We start from the raw sequence: 18,267 nt of genomic DNA, 5'->3' as shown, positions 1-18,267 counted from the left end.
TACTAATTTCAGTCAAATGAAGCAAACATGTCTTTGAATTTCGTGAATGACTTTACTTATTTTCTTTTTTTAGAGTGAACTCGATGATCAAACAGGTGGTGAAGGACTTCAACAGTACAGTAGTGCGTTTGTAGACAGCATTGACAAAGGACATCGTGGAAGACCTTCCACAAGCAGACACAATGTACGCTTTTCCTTAAGACTTACTAACGTCCCATTTAAACTCCCTTAGATTAACTCAACATGGAGGAATTTGAGCTCTTTGAGTATAGCAACACTTAAGTTTCTTATGTCCAATGACCAGCAATTAAAAGCTAATGACAGTTGCCGTTTGTGAAATCCGTTTACAGTTATATAGGTTTTCCTGAACCCCCCCTGTGCTATACTCGAAAAAGCCATCATTTCATGAAAACAGGAAAAGTACAACTGTTACAGATGACATCCCTGGTAGCATACCTCTATGGACGTGAAGATAGTTCATGGTATTGGTTTTATAATTCGTAGTTATGGCGATATTACTCTTAGACAGCAAGTATGACATGATTATCGGTAAATGCATAGCGCATATATTTAAAATAGACTATCATAATGAAATGCAATAACGGAACTTATAACTTTTTCAAAAGGCAAGTTAAATTGGATAAGTTAACCGTATGGCCATTATATACCCCAATAATGCATAAATCACATATACTGAACAGTAAAAATGTTGTTTTAGAGTTCCAGAGGAAAGTTTGAATTGCATACTTCAAAGACAAGCGGCCAGGACAAATGAGGAAACATCGAATATTGTGATTGTGTCACGATATGCTGTTCTTCAGGGAGCCACTAGGGCCTTCAGGCGAAAATCTTTTAATCCAAGGAGTCGGCTCTCTGTTAAGTTTGCTGATGAATGTGGCATTGACGAAGGTGGTCCAACGAGGGAATTCCTCAGACTACTAAAGTCGGAGCTCGTCAGTCTACCAATCTTTTACGGACCGGAACATTCCAAAATGATCGACCTTAACTACCCAGGTAAAATATATGCGTAGGATTAGCATTAACTATTATTCCTGAAAGACATTTATTTTATACTTATCATTTATGTGTAATGATTGCATTTTTTGTAATAATAAATATATTTTTGTGTCTTATGTAAAAATAACCTGAAAAGATAACAAGTATTTTGCCTCGAAGCAAATAAGAAAACGTTAATGTGTACGATGTTACATGCAGCTACAAGATAATCAATGCTATATATAATGTTATATTTAAGTAACACAGTAATCACCTTCGACTCTTGTGTATTGATGGAGTGTCAGGTATTGGCACGTCTCATATGCTTATTGTACTCTTGGTGAAGGGATAACGCCTTTAATACCATCTGTGTTAGTGTTTTGTCATCGTGTCGTTTTGTCTTGCTTTCTTAGTTGCATGTTGTATAGGCGTACATTCAGGAAAATTAATATTTGTGTATAATCTTTCCTCTTCCTAACATTTCTCTCACACATAATATAGCATAAACTAATAATAACATACAAAATATAAACATAATGCTGTTTGAATGTAAGATGTCGACATATTAAGAGTTGAATATTTTAAGTAATTTTGTAATGAGTTACTAAGGGAGCATATTTATATTTAGGGATAATATGCTAATGTTAATGTGATTGCATTTACGCTTTCCTTAGACTGTAAACTATCTCTATTGTCAGCTTTGCAAGACAAGACGTACGAACTGGTAGGACAGATGATGGCATACTCTATTGTGCACAGTGGACCCCTGCCCAGTTTCCTCCACCCTCAACTGTATGATGCTATGGTCCATGGCATAGACAACGTTCAGCCTACAACTGACCACATAATGGACCACGATTACAGGGATCAGGTCATTAAGGTATAATGGGTTAATGGCGTAGATACTTTATAATGACTGAGACAAACCAACAAATTTCGGTATGCTACGAAAAAATATGTCCCGAGTGGAAACAGTGTTCAAAGTTACGAGCTGAATAAACAAGGTTGTTTTTGTTTTTATAAACTGTAGAGAAATGAAAAAGTGGATTTATTAATAAGTAAAAGCAACAAGACCATTTCCATTCTAACATGAAATGTCTGCTAAAAGGCAATTGTTTGAACTCGAATGTGTATGTTAATGAATCACTATCAAATAGTGATGATATGAGGTGTTCGCGAAAAGGTGAGGGCATCCTGTCCCACCGGTGTCATCCGTCACAAACACATGCAAAGGCAAGAAAAAAATTTCACCTGAAAAAAATCATGAGGCAATATGGCACAAGTCAAAATAGGAATAACATCGGACATATTTTTTGTAACAGATGCGTCAGAATTGGAAGGGTCATCCACATGTCTGCCATAAAAATATACCGTTTAATATATTTGTTGGCATTAGTTATTGTTATGTTTCTTGTAAACAGTATGCGAATTTCGCTTATTTACTACAATGCAACAAAGTAAACACTAAAAGATGTATGCAGTCTACATGCGTGTATGCAAAATAGACAGCAATCTGTCTCTATATATAACAAATGTATCTACTACAAAATGTTGAAAAAATCGCTATATGTCCTTTTTAAGGTATTATTTCATGAAAAAAGCTTTATACACGTGCCTGATTATTAATCCCACATTTTTATTGCATCTGGTTAGTGTACGGGTATCAAAATACAGTAATGAATCTGTTACATGCGATATCTATGGAATAGCGAATTTATTCTATGCGATAAGATAATATTCCAAGAGTTTTATAACGTACCTATTTTAATTTAAATCCATTTTTTTTTAAATTACAAAAGGTTTATAGAAATTGTCACTGTTTGATTTATAGTAACCTTATGTTGTCGTTATTAAACTGTAATTATATATATATATATATGTCATGTAGGATATGCATGTGAACTAAGGATAAGGAAGGATACGAAGAAAAAAAGAAATGAAAACGGTCTGGTTGAACCTTCAAATATCCAAGTGATAAAATGGCGAAAATTATATCATAACATATAAACTATTTATCTCTTCATCCGTTATCCCAAACCGAAGACTACACGGATTTTGAGGACCTCGTTCAGATGGCCGGGTGCACATCCATGGCCCACGCGTTAAGCAGGCGAGATGAAATGTGCAAGGCCATCACAAAATTCATTGTCTTTGGGCGTGCACATCAAGGTTTTGACCAGTAAGTGCAAACGTGAAGCATATATTTATTCGAGCTTTAAAACGAATGTTTCTGTTCAATGTTTCTGAATAAACAGCAACACATGGTCCCCATTCCTACTTCAAAAATGCATTCAGTACACCTTACCACATAAAACATTTCGTATCCGATACCAATGGACAGCAAATATATTTGTGGCTATGCACCATAGCATATATGCCCTCCTAGGGGTTAAGCAGACTCCAAATAAATGCAGGGTTACAGCAGTTTCGCATAAGGAATGCTGATAGTCAATAGGATACACTGGAACATGTGCACCACATCACAAAACTTACTATACCCTTTATCTACCCACAAAAGAACCTTCTATATACCAAACAACAACACAGCATTACTTTTACCTTACCACAACTCAGCATTATATACATCTCACCACAACACAACATTCTATATACCTCACCACAACACAACATTCTATATACCTCACCACAACACAACATTCTATATACCTCACCACAACACAACATTCTACAAACCTCAACAAATCACATTATCCCCCACACAAACACACACACGAACACTTATACACATATTAAACATTTCATTATCCCTTCCTCAGATTCTGCAGAGGGCTTGAGACTCTTGGCGTTTTCGGAGAATTAAAAACTCATGGAAGACGAATGGAAGAAGTTTTTGTCCATCAAAACAAGATTTTAGATTCCACGACCGTCGAAATCCTTTTCGAACTTGAACTTGCCGATGCCAACAGTAACCGACACCGAACAGAGGGAATAGTGCTGTCAAGCTGAAGAGATTTCCTTCTGGATTTAGAAGGTACACTCACATCTCACTCAGTTCTATTGTTAGTTCTCAAAACATTGCCATGAACAGGAGTATTAAGTTAATAATTTTAGGTCATTATGCCCCCATGATTAAAATGAAGTATTTGATTATTCGAACATATTTGAGTGAGCAGGTGAGTTAGTGAGTGTGAGGTATTTCTGTTATTAGCAGCGTGAAAACAAATATGTATTTGAAAACGGATACCAACATCTAAGGTACGAAATAGATATCAAACTAAATATATATTACCTGAGACAAATTCCGATAAACACCTCACATGATTGACAAGAATGGGCACTTTGTTTAACATATTTCACCATCAATCCAATCATCCTTTTTAGACCCAATTTTGAAACCCTTCATGTGATAAACAAATCTAAGAAAAGAAGAAACGTTTGTTTAATATAACGTTTCCATTTCAGAAGAAATAGGAATCCCTTCACTCAAGGATCTATTGGTTTTCGGCACCGGCGCAAACGAAATACCGCCTTTAGGATTCCTCCCCTCTCCAAGGCTGCTCTTCCACCAGGCGGCAACTGAGTCTCCTGAAGTCAAGAAAAAATTTCTTTTTGCTAATGCATGTGCAAAAAGTCTCTCTCTCCCGATGATTGCTGACTAGGCGGTGGCTCATGGGCCCAGTGTGATCAATAACTTCACTGAGTCGACGAAGACCGAGTTTTCGCTTCAGCGTTCTTACACTACAAACATATTATATCTTCTATAAATTATTATGAGAGATAATGTTGAAACGGCTGAACATTAACAGCTCGCAAATATATAAATACTCAGTCCAAACAATCAATTCATCAGATTTTCTGATTAAGCCATTACGAATGTTTCATATGAACATTCACTTTTACACGAAATTATAGAATTTATTATGATCTTGCTACTGGCTAACATGGCATCGTCTTTTGTTGGTTACCAAACCATGTTGGTATCTGGTAACGCAATAGCCGATCGATGCTGCAAAAGCAGCACTCAACAAATCTGTGACAACACTTCTTATCCCATACACTGATTATAAACCTGTAATCAGATCTTACATCCGTGAAATTATGCAAAAGAAGCCGGACACCCAGGAAGCTATCAATAAATTACATGTAATTAAACCACATATCGGTAGACTGGAAGTTAATTTAAGGTACCGACGTTTACTACAATATCTGAAAAACTTTTGGACCTACTCCAGTCAAAGTTGGTATGATATTATTAAACAGTCATACATAACTGGATATTACATTTAAAGACAATCGGTGCATGAATTAAAAAAATCTGTCTATTTAGCTATCACTGTATTTCATCAACAACCAGACCTGTTCGTCATGGGTGGAACGAGCATTCATTTTAACAGCCATCTGCATAATGCTACCCCTGCGTCACAGGGCCATATGACACAGTTGAACCAATCAACTCAACTCGAAAGGTTGCAGGGCAATCACGCACGCACGAATACGGTGTTAGCGTTGGGCGTCTCAAGCAGTTATTTAATAATATTTATCAAATTATTTTTGCATTCTTTTTCAGGTCAGTGTTATTGACTTGAATGTATCATTCCTTGCCACATTATTATATTTCATGCATCATGTTATTAGGTGTAATATATCATACGTAATTATTCATTTAGACAAATCATTGCTTAAATTATCTTCCAGACTATACTTGGGTTGTCAGTCCAGATTTGAAGAGGTCATTATGAAAGGTCAAAAGGAAAGGATCCTCCGTTTTGTATCCCTTGTGATGAAAGAATCACGGTCAAGCATGTCCTGCTTGACTGTATTGATTTTTCCATCACAAGGGATAAATATGTCAGTGTAAAAACAGTCAAGGACCTTTTTAATTATGTTAATTCTCATTTAATATTATGCTTTTTAAAAGAAATAGAACTTTTTCAGACATATTGATGTATTTCGGGTATTATTTTATAAATTGGTAACTAAGATTGTTAGTGGCTGTGCTCACGAGGGGGGTTGAAGTAGTGTAAAATTATTGTCCCCCTAAGAGGGTTCGTAAGTTCCACAACATTCGAATTATTTTTTATGCATGCCAGACTTTTAAACGTAGTGTTTTAGTCATTTTTGCAGAGGTACCGTAAGTCCCCATGGTTCCTTGTATGGTGATCACCCTTCAGTGACTGACGATCTCTAGCCCATTTTTATATTGTGTTCACTAATACTTTCTGCTTTTATATATTCTGAAGTAGTTTTAAATCGAGTCTGTGATATTCTAGTTAGTGTACTGTACATCATTGACAGCTTTTTATTTAGTCTAAATTTATGTATTATAAATATATGTATTTTATGACATGACCCGTAATGGGATGTCCTCAGATCTTTTTTAAGCGATAGCGAGAACTAAGATCTGATTTTACTGATTGTTTTTTCGACAAGCACAGTCGCCTTTTACGGCAAGCATGGTTGGCTGAAGACCTATTCTAACCCTGATCTTCACAGGTAGGAAACTTGTATAAATACATACTACATACACCAGCTTCTCGGTGCTTGTTTAATGAATACGCATATCGTGGTATGGACAACTATAATTGTACTCCATAACAATACAATCACACCTTATCAAGGTGTCTACGAAGGCTTCAAAGAGCGGCTGCTGTTAACAAGCTGTTCGATCGGGATTACAGCATAAAGGCCATAGTATGTCTTTCAAAACGTGCTATGGTAGACATTTATCGCATAAGCTACCAAGGTTACGACCGATGCAATTCGATGTTGACATGCACCACATGTTCACGTGTTTGTTCAGCTAAATACTTGACTTGCCTTCACGTGTTTGTTCAGCTAAATACTTGACTTGCCTTCACGTGTGTGTTCAGCTAAATACTTGACTTGCCTTCACGTGTGTGTTCAGCTAAATACTTGACTTGCCTTCACGTGTGTGTGTCTTATGGGTGCCATTGGTGGGTCAGGATATTCTCACCTTTTCGGGAACCCCTGGCATCACAACTAATTGATAGTGATTCATAAACTTTCGATATAGTCAGAATCTTACAATGGACTCTGCCACCACTAAGATTTCTTATGAATATGGAAATGGCTTTGTGTATGTTTCTAGTCACTAAGGGGACAACCATCAATGTGGTATTTATAGGAGGGGATATATATATATATATATATATATATATATATATATATATATATATATATATATTTAAAACAAAAAAATCTGTGCCCGAAAATGTTTGTGTTCTCGGATTTTTCAAGAAATATTCTTCAAGGGCATTCTGGATGCTGATGGAGAAGAAAGGCTCGGATGTCTTGAAGCGGTGAATGATTGGTTTGGTTTGGTTTGTTGTTTTACGCCGCAATATTCCATCTATATGACGGCGGTCTGTATATAATCGAGTCTGGACCAGACAATCCAGTGATTAATATCATGAGCATCGATCCACGCAATAGGGATCGACGACATGCATCAACCAAGTCAGCGAGCCTGACCACCCGATCCCGTTAGTCGCCTTTTACGACAAGCATAATGGCCTTTTACGGCAATCATGGGTTGCTGAAGACCTATTCTACCCCGGATCTTCACGGGTCGCTGAATGATTAAAGATATTGAGAAGAGTAGTGGGAACAGCTTTTAGAGGCATGGTAGCTGACGTCAGTCTTACAAAGTGTCAGCGTTAGGGGCTGTAAGAAGCGACTGTTGATACGCGACGGACAATAAGGCCGCGTAATCAGCCCTCCTGACCTGTGGTTAAAATGATAGCTTTTTGGAAGCTTTTATTTCCTTTACAAGTTTGAGTGGTATCAACAAAAGTATTATTTAATTCGATATCGTATGTTTGTTGTTAAACGCCGCACTCTGCAATATTCTAGCTACATGACGGCGGTTTGTAAATAATCGATCCTGTACCAGACAATCCAGTGATTGACATCATGAGCATCGATCCACGGAATTGGGATACGACAAATCACTTTTCCTAGTCAAAGTGTTTATGAATAGCCTTTTCATGACGAAAGCATGACAGGGGACGTTAAGAAAGCATGCAAGAATGTCTTTGAAATCATCAAGATTCAGAGCAGTAAAAAATCTCCAAAAGCTCTTTCAAGTTCCGTGAAGTAGGACATGCAGTTCTGCTTGTCGCTTCAAAGGCAATAACATGCTTTGTTTCTTTTCCATTGTGAACAATAACGTATTCAGGCACTATACCACGTCAAGGTCTGTTTCATATTCATTTGAATATGCATTACAACGTTTCATCCTTTGTGTTGTGAAGACTTTCATCATACCTGCACGCGACGTTTCTGTCGATAAAAAGCCAGTACCCCTGGCAAAGGGGCACAGTTCCGACTGGGGTTACACAGACGATGGCTGCCTCTCTGGTCTGTTTGGTGTTCCTATGTGCAACGCATGCTGTGGCTAATGGTGTCGCCAGGGATGAGGTAGCGACGTCGTTGTCGTTGAGTAAGTATCAACTAATCCGTTGGCCATTTTCATCAATTTTTCGTACTTTGCTCAGCCTGCCATATGCTATTCCAAAAGGGGCGTTTTGACAACGGGCATTGTAAATCGTCTGAGTGCCTGTTACTAGAGGACCAACCTGTAGGTCCCGTGACCAAATCATGGAAACAAAGGTTTGAAAGTGTTTTTGAGTTTCCTGATGTACACTGAACAATTTTGACTTGGGCTGCCCGGTTGAAAATCCCGGGCATTTTGGGGAAGGGTCAACAAAGGTCAAACGGCGGAAGCTATTATTTACCCCAAAGGATGTAGCGTTCCGTCTATAGATATATACTGAGTCAAATTAAAAACTTCACATTTTTAAAAGTAATCCCATATATGATATACAACGGTCAAATCTATCAGAGAAGGTAATTTTTAATCATTAATGTCCAAAGAAGGATTTTAATTAACGGTGGTAACCATAATTTGTTCCAAGCACCTACGGTATTCGGTAATACCATCAACAGTTTAAGTCATAAGTCCCAAGCACGAGAATTTGATGGCACACAAGTTTAGTAGCGTGTATGGCCACTATGTGCGTTGACAACTGCCACACAACGCCTCCGCATGGACCTTGTGATGCTTGTGAACACATGATTGGGAAGACGACGCCATTGTTGCTGCAAAATGGTGCCAAGATCTTGCAAATTTCTTTGGTTGGTTCTGGAGAGTGCGCAGACTTCTGCCAAGAGCATCCCAGACGTGTGCGATGGGATTGAGGTCGGGAGACCTTGACGGCCAGTCCATGACGTTGACTCCCGCATTCTGAAGGAAATTCCTTGTCAAAATTGCTGTGTGGGGTCTGGCATTGTCGTGTTGGAAGATCAAAACGGGTCCATGTGCTGCCATAAAAGGCAGAAGTTCTGGTGCCAGTACCTGTTCGCGGTAAGCAGCAGCGTTGAGGTTGCCAAACCATGACACTTTCACCTCGAAATCTGTCATCTTCCTGTACACAACACTGGGCGTAACGTTCATGACGTTCATGACTCCACACCCTGGCCCTACCATCAGCAAATCGAAGATTAAATCGGGATTCATCACTGAAGACGACTTGATTCCAATTCCTCTGAGTCCATCGTAAGTGTCGCTTTGCCCACAATTGACGTTGACGTCTGTGTAATTGAGTCAGAATCGGCCCGCTGTATGGCAGTCGTGCTTGAAGGTGAGCAGTTCTCAGACGGTTTCGAACAGTTTGCGCACTCAGTCTACCCCTAAACAGTTCATTTCTGGTTGATGTAGCCGTCAAAAATTGGTTACGGAGGTGACGTAAGACAATCTGACGATCCTCTGCATGTGACGTCACACGTGGTCGACCTGGCCGATGGTGGTACCCGTTTGCTGTAGACGCGTCTGTAAATCATAAACAGTCCGTCGACTACAACCCATCGTCTTTGCGACTTCAGCTACGGACGTTCCCGTCTGCAACATGCCGATGGCACGTTCACGTTGCACATTTGAAAGGCGTGGCATGACAAATGGCCGTAAAGACTTTTGTTTTCTTGTGTTTTTCTTTCTTTGTTAATGACTGCTAACAAGTATGGCTGAAAACACGTGCGGTATTATGGCCACGTTACCAGTTGCACGTGAAAAAACACTTTTGCCACTATAGTGCTGTGGACATGATTTTGATCGATTCACCTGCACAAAAACGGGTGTTATCTGAAGACAATACGTGGCCATTACTGTTTAAGTACAAAAATAAGGGCCCACAATGATAACTGGTCAAAATGTTAAAATTTTATGATTGTGAAGTTTTTAATTTGGTTCAGTATATTAATATATATTTAAAAAAGTACGCGTGACTTCATGTTTACGCTGACAGCCATACAACAACCAGCTGTATCGCGGAATAAAATAGTCCCGCAAAAAGAGAGGTGACATAAGCGTATGTATGATCAAATTGCTTTTGATGAACATCTGCTGTAATTTGTTTTCAACACATGTATTCAAATAATATCATCATTGGGTGAGAAGGGTCTCGGTCACAATGACAGCGCGTCGAAATACATTTACATCAAGTACAAGACGTCAAAATGGCCGACACGATAAACGTGACGGGAGAGATTTCTGCTGTTGTTCATGAACCTTTTGACGGTTACATGTTATAATCATCATTGATCATTTGGCCGATCGATCATTTAACGGTTTGTCAGATAGATACTAAGGTAAATTCATAGATTGCTGTAGACTGTCACGGTCAGTCATTCCATTGGTCGGGCAAAGTTCGCAAAAGGTTGGTCTGACGCGACACGTCAGGGATGTCCTCAGATCTTTGTTTAGCGGTAGAGTAAAGCCTTGAATCAATGAGCATGGCTCCAAACAGGTATCATCTCATCTCTGAAATGAAAATATTTTACAGAATTTTGGTTTGCTAAATTATCTTAATAAAATATAATAAAAAGGAGCCCGGAGACTCTCTTTATTGACACTGCTGTAATCTAGACTTGCCAACTGTTTTAATGAGATTGTACCTTCCCCGACTCAAGCTGAAAACATGGCCGAACGCGAGTAATGGCCACACATGGTGGTGTTTTGTTCAATGCCATGCCGTGATTACAGATAACCCCAATTTGCAAAACATTTCCATATGCAGTGGAACACGGATAAAATGAACTACAAGAGACCAGAGAAATCAGTTCGTTATATCCGTTGTTCGTTATATACGTTTTCGCTCGGAAACGTCCGCCATCTTGGATAACGCAAAGCACATTACACGTAATAGACGTGTATAGAACATGTAAAAATAAAAGTTGCAAAGTTTTCTGTGGAATCAATATTGACCAGGAACCAAGGTTTTTTTTACCTTTTCCATACTTTCTAATTTCAAGAATCCACGATCACAACGAGACTGACTGCCTTGGAAGCTGAGATGAGTAAGTAATCGTGACTAGTGATCACCAGGCTGCTTGGTTTGTTGTTTAACGCCGCACTCAGCAATATTCCAGCTATATGACGGCGGTCTGTGAATAATCGAGTCGGGACCAGACAATCCAGTGATTAAGATCATGATCATCGATCCATGCAATTGGGATACGATGACATGCATCAACCAAGTCAGCGAGCCTGACCACCCGATCCCGTTAGTCTCCTTTTACGACAAGCATATTCACCTTTTACGGCAAGCGATGACTACAACATGTTGGCTACTAGTATATATTGATCTTTATGTTACAAGCATATCTGGGTTGGTCATGTCAGTTTTCACAATTTACAATACAACTTATAGTTAAATGGTTTAAATAACTACGTTAATTTTGTTTGGTGAAACAACAGTGGTCGTTATTTATTAACCCATGACTAACATTTCTCGAAAACGATATCATGGCTAACAATATTGGTAAAAACAAGAACTAGTATCTCAGATTAATCATTTTTCCCCAGAGACTGTCGTTCAGGAAACTATTGAGGACATCCTCAGACATCTAGATGAGTTGGAGTCCAAGCAAGGTATGTATTAACACTGGAAGAAATGTGTACCTTAATCTTGCTGAGTATTTACCAGGTTAGACAAATGTAAATATGACATTTAGCGACTTCCCTATTAAACGGTGGGCCCCTTATAAGCCTGAACAATATTAATTACATGAATTGTCGTAATAACACAGGCAGTTATATACACTGAATTGTCGTAACAACATAGTCAGTATATACACTGAATTGTCATGATAACACAGACAGCATATACACTGAATTGTCATGATAACACAGACAGTATATACACTGAATTATCATAGGAACACAGGCAGTTACATACACTGAATTGTCATATTAACACAGGCAGTATATATACGCTGAATTGTCATAGGAACACAGGTAGTTATATACTCTGAATTGTCATAATAACAGACAGTATATACACCGAATTGTCATAATAAAACAGTCAGTATATACACTGAATTGTCGTTGACTCAATTTGGCCGTCAAAAATAGCACAAGCTGTAGAGAAATATTCATGTACTGGAAAAATGAATATAGATAGGAATAATTGAAGCTTGCGTTGTTAATTGTTTGCACGCTTTTGACTATGGTAAATTAGATGATGGCGTAAAGCCTAAATATTTATAACTAAAACATTTTATAATGATACCTTCATTACTAAAACCAATTACATTTGTTTTTTATAAATTAACTTCCAGACTTCCATTTGTTGCAAGCAGAATCGAAATCAACACATTCAATTTCCTCTGTAGACCAGTAACAGAGTATGAAAAAAGTATAACATCACCAGCATCTTGTGTAGCAAACACACCATAATAGCATCCATTGGTGATGACTTCAACTTTCCAATAGTCAACTTTCCCTTCATGTCGAGCAATATTCCAGCAGCTCGAGCCTTTGGTGTTTACATTTTGCAATTTTGAGATACAATCGAGCATGCCCTTTCTACCAAGAGCGTCATACGACGGAGTTGTTTGATCAAGGTTACAACATTCAAGGCCTCAGTAAAGCTTTCAAAAAAGTTTTATGGTAGACATGTGGAGGACGTTTTCAAATTTGACGCATCAGTGACAAAAATGATGTCCGATGCAATGCCCTATGTTTTTCCCAAATTTTTTTCGGGTGAACAGTTGACTTGACTTTGCATGTGTTTGAGACGGGTGCCACCGGTGGGGCAGGATACGCTCACCTTTTCGCGAACACCTGGTATCATTACGATTTGATAATGATTCATAAACACATGCTCGGTATTATACAATCGACACTGAATTATATTGGATAAGGAAAGGGTTTTGTGGCTTTATTTATATATTTCTGTGTCAAGCTCATTTATGCAGAAAATAAAACTGGACTAAGTACACATCCCTGGGGCACACCACTTGAATGTTTTAATACAAGCCTTTATAGAATTTTTCTTTAAATCTACAAATGCACAATAAAAACGTGGTTTACATAGGTAGATTCACATAGGTATTGGGTTTACATATGTATTGGGAACATAATGCTTGCTATACAAATAAATTGTCAACAGTTGAATAGTTTGGACGAAAAGCAACCTTACATTCAGATAGAAGATTATTCTCATCCAACCAAACACGACGACGCCTTTCCATATTAAAAGTAAATAGATTTCCAGTTACATTTAAACAAATATCTCTGTAATTATTCTGAACTGTCCTTTCAGTCGATATCATGCCAACTTTCCACGACTTCAGAAACACTTAAGTGGCATTGAAAACAAAGAAATATATTATAGTTGTTAGTAAGTGATGCATCCTGGTCAGAGAGGTGTTGCATACCTATTTTTGTCCTATATATTGATGATCACACAACAGCAGCACAGACGCAGAAGGATGAACCACAGGGGAGGCCAACAGCAGCACAGACGCAGAAGGATGAACCACGGGGAACGCCAACAGCAGCACAGACGCAGAAGGATGAACCACAGGGGAGGCCAACAGCAGCACAGACGCAGAAGGATGAACCACGGGGAACGCCAACAGCAGCACAGACGCAGAAGGATGAACCACAGGGGAGGCCAACAGCAGCACAGACGCAGAAGGATGAACCACGGGGAACGCCAACAGCAGCACAGACGCAGAAGGATGAACCACAGGGGAGGCCAACAGCAGCACAGACGCAGAAGGATGAACCACGGGGAACGCCAACAGCAGCACAGACGCAGAAGGATGAACCACGGGGGAGGCCAACAGCAGCACAGACGCAGAAGGATGAACCACAGGGGAGGCCAACAGCAGCACAGACGCAGAAGGATGAACCACGGGGAACGCCAACAGCAGCACAGACGCAGAAGGATGAACCACAGATGAGGCCAACAGCAGCACAGACGCAGAAGGATGAACCACAGGGGAGGCCAACAGCAGCACAGACGCAGAAGGATGAACCACGGGGAACGCCAACAGCAGCACAGACGCAGAAGGATGAACCACAGATGAGGCCAACAGCAGCACAGACGCAGAAGGATGAACCACAGAGGACGCCAACAGCAGCACAGACGCAGAAGGATGAACCACAGGGGAGGCCAACAGCAGCACAAAAGAAACCAAAATTCGAATCTTACCAAAGAGGTAAGCACATGGATGTACAATCATGCTAGAAATACCTGCTTTAAATTAAGCTTACATATCTCATGTAGCCTACTTCAGGGCGAGGTAAAACAACCTTGAACTTCATTCTTGATTATCTCGGCGTTCTGAACTGTGACAACATAGATTCAATTTCGTATAACCCTGGGTAGTGAATGGGCGACCTGCGTTTTACGCCGCGTTTAGCAATATTCCAGCAATATCACGGTGAGGGACACTAGAAATGGGCTGAATGTTGAAAGAAGCGACTGAAATGGATCGTTGGCCAGGCTCGGCGGAATGGTTGACTGCGTGTCCTCGTACACCGTTGCTCGTCAGATCAAAAACTATTTCGTCTGTTCCTAACTCGACCCGTAAAGATCCGGGCTAGAATAGATCTTCAGCTTGTCGTAAAAGGCGACTCTGCTTGTCGTAAGAAGCGACTAACGGGATCGGGTGATCAGGCTCGCTGTCTTGGTTGATGCATGTCATCGATCCCAATAGCGTGGATCGATGTTCATGATGTCTGTTACTGGATTTTCTGGCCATGCCTCGATAATTAACAGACCGCCGTCATATAGTAGCTGGAATATTGCTGAGTGCGGCGTAAACAACAACAAACAAACAAACAAACACCACTCTATTTCCGACAATTAGCTGGAATATTGCTAAATACGTGGTTAATCAAAAAACAAACTCCAGCCGTTGCGTACTAGTTATGGTTTACAATACGGCAATGTTCAGATGCTGTTACCGGGGGAACGGAAGAACAGACCAAGAAGGAAGAATTTCAGCGAACGGCAACAAAAGTACCAGTAACGGAATCTGAGAAAGTTGTGGCTGCTGGTTGCGGAGCCCCACCACCACGAGGCGGTACAACGTTCACTCAGACAAAACGCACCGCCGTGTACAAGTGTAAACCAAAGCACCGAAACATCGGTGGGAAAAAGACTTCATCTGTGTGTGATACTGCCTCTGGCGAATGGTCCCAAGTTGACATCTTCTGCACAAACTGTAAGTTCCAGTATATGCCTAACTCACCTGATAGTAGACTAACATTTAGTCTCTGAAATCTTATATTACACAATATCCTTCTTGACTCTAAAAATATTTTTAAAAATCCCTATGCTGTGGAATAGAGCCAGTTTGAGCTGGCTAGACTTGCTTTTGTATGCGTTTCTAGATTTTTTTTCATAAAATAAATATATTTCACGGTCATGGTGCAGGACTAGCCTGATAGTTGCTCACTTCAAATAATGTAATTTGTGCCCTCATAGAAACCCTCAATGAATTACTTCACAATATGGACATGTGAAGATCCGGGGTAGAATAGGTCTTCAGCAACCCATTCGTGCCGTAAAAGGCGACTATGCTTGTCGTAAGAGGCGACTTTAGGGATCGGGTGGTCAGGCTCGCTGATCTAGTTGATGAATGTCGTCGTATTCCAATTGCGTTGATCGATGCTCATGATGCCAATCACTGGATTGTCTGGTCCAGACTCGATTATTTACAGACCGCAGTCATATAGCTGGAATATTGCTGAGTGCGGCGTTAAACAAAGGAAAAAAAACACCAAAATAAATGCTTCAGTGGACGAGCTGCATGATCAGATTAAAAAATGTGTTGGTCAAAACATTTTGTTTAGTTCCACCTCCTTTAAGAATAACTATTGTTAGTCTCGACGCTCGACTGAAAAAATATCGAAACATATACGTTTCATAAGTAATTAAATTTGGTTTCAGTCACAACCTGCTCGAAGATTGTCAAAGGTCGGAGTGTATACGGGGGAACAGTCTCCACCACTAAGAGCGGGCGCACCTGTCAACGGTGGGACCAACAGAAGCCTAACAGGCATTGGTTCCTCACAAACGAGAGCTTCAAGACAACAACTGGTCTCGGTCGGGAGACACGCCGCGACGCCGCCAACTACTGCCGTGACCCCGGCGTCATGGTGGCAGACAAGAGCGTGTGGTGTTATACCACTGATCCGAAAGTACGCTCGGAAGAGTGTGCAGTGCCCGAGTGCCAGGTTCCTAAATAAAAGCTGAAATCCTAAAGTGTGTCCTTCTTTCATTATACTATGGCTATTAACAACCATATAAATATCATTAGGTCATTAGGCGATGGGACCTGTGAAGATCCGGGGTAGAATAGGTCTTCAGCTACCCATACTTGCCGTAAAAGGCGACTCTGCTTGTCGAAAGAGGCGACTAACGGGATAGGGTGGTCAGGCTCGCTGACTTGGTTGATGCATGTCATCGTACCCCAATTGCCTGGATCGATGCGCATGATATCGATCACTTGATTGTTTGGACCAGACTCGATAATTCACAGACCGACGACATAAAGCTGGACTATTGCTGAGTGCGGCGTTAAACAACAAACCAACAAACCAACATTAGGCGATGGGACCCGTGAAGATCTTCAGCATCACATGCATGTCGTATGAAGCGACTAACGGGATCGGAGGGTCAGGCTCGCTGGCTTGGTTGACGCATGTCATCGTATTCCAATTGCGTGGATCGATGCGCATGATATCGATCACTTGATTATCTGGACCAGACTCGATTATTTACAGACCGCCATCATATAGCTGGAATATTGGGAAACCAGGTTGAAGTCCACAGCGCATTGACGAAAACTTAATTGGGTGGAATTGTCAAGCTCAGGGACTTCAGTCAGCTTCATGGCGTATCTCTGACGACGTTAGACGTCGCTCATAATATCAACCACTGGTTTAAGGCTGCAATAGCTAGACTATTGCAGGCTGCTTTGGGAAAACAATATACACACGCTATGTCATTTTGTGTGTAATGGTCATCACTCTATATTCAACTTAACTTAATTCATCACCAATAAACAACTAAACGCACCACTTTGTTTCCTTCCTGTAGCAGACTTATGAATCACAGGTTGATTTTTCATTGTTTAATAGTCAATATTACGGAAGCCTTTTAGGGCCTTGTGTTTTTTATATTTCTTTCGATACTATCTTGAAATTTCAAGATACTTAGTTGAAATTTCAAGAAACTAAGTTGAAATTTCAAGATACTAAGTTGAAATTTCAAGATACTATACTTCTTTTTCAAGAAGTTGAAATTTCAAGATACAGAAGTTCAAATTTCAAGATACTATCTTGAAATTTCAACTAATTATCTTGAAATTTCAACTTAGTATCTTGAAATTTCAACTTCTGTATCTTGAAATTTTAAGATAGTATCTTGAAATTTCAACTTAGTTTCTTGAAATTTCAACTTAGGATCTTGAAATTTCAAGATAGTATCGAAAAAAAGGAAACTAAGTTGAAATTTCAGTATAGATAGTATTGAAATACTGATGATATAAATGATTTTATTGGATTTATCAAAACGAACATGATCGGGTTTGTTGTCCTGGATACGTCTGAGGCTGTATGGTTTGGTTTGATTATAATACAGCGGTCTGTAAACAATATAGTCATGACCAGACAATCCAGTGATTGACATATTGAACATCGATCCACGCAATGGGGATACGATGACATGCATCAACCAAGTCAGAGAGTCTGACCAAGCGATCCCGTTAGTAGCCTCATACAAGCAATGTCGCCTTTTACGGTAAGCATGGGTTCCTATTCTACCCCGGATCTTCACGGGTTTCTGAGGCTGTAAAAGGGCCTATTCCAAAGAATTTTGTTGTTATCAGTTTCCATGACGCCCTCTACAAATTCCAGGTCGTACCATGGATGGACCTCTGTGTCGAAACCACAAGACGGTAATAAAATGAGCGATCTACACTACCATGTCG

The 18,267-nt window shown here is 39.9% G+C and overlaps 1 protein-coding gene across 2 annotated transcripts; it reads left to right on the top strand.

The window, feature by feature from the left end:
• The first annotated feature begins 8,305 nt into the window (after positions 1–8,305).
• Positions 8,306–16,538, top strand: LOC124120185 (trans-Golgi network integral membrane protein 2-like). Of its 2 annotated transcripts, none has more exons than XM_046482939.2 (6): positions 8,306–8,419; positions 11,287–11,331; positions 11,840–11,905; positions 13,735–14,484; positions 15,226–15,495; positions 16,224–16,538. In XM_046482939.2, the coding sequence occupies exons 1-6, from the start codon at positions 8,323–8,325 to the stop codon at positions 16,520–16,522; spliced, it is 1,527 nt and encodes a 508-aa protein (XP_046338895.2). In that variant the 5' UTR covers positions 8,306–8,322; the 3' UTR covers positions 16,523–16,538. The 2 variants fall into 2 exon arrangements, with proteins under 2 accessions (XP_046338895.2, XP_046338894.2); XM_046482938.2 differs by having other exon boundaries at positions 13,732–14,484.
• Positions 16,539–18,267: the final 1,729 nt, after the last annotated feature.

This window comes from Haliotis rufescens, unplaced genomic scaffold, assembly GCF_023055435.1.
Source record: "Haliotis rufescens isolate VD_foot unplaced genomic scaffold, xgHalRufe1.0.p SCAF_18, whole genome shotgun sequence".
NCBI lineage: Eukaryota > Metazoa > Mollusca > Gastropoda > Lepetellida > Haliotidae > Haliotis > Haliotis rufescens.
Note: the sequence above shows the minus strand (reverse complement) of the source record. Positions and strands in the feature narration are given on the sequence as shown.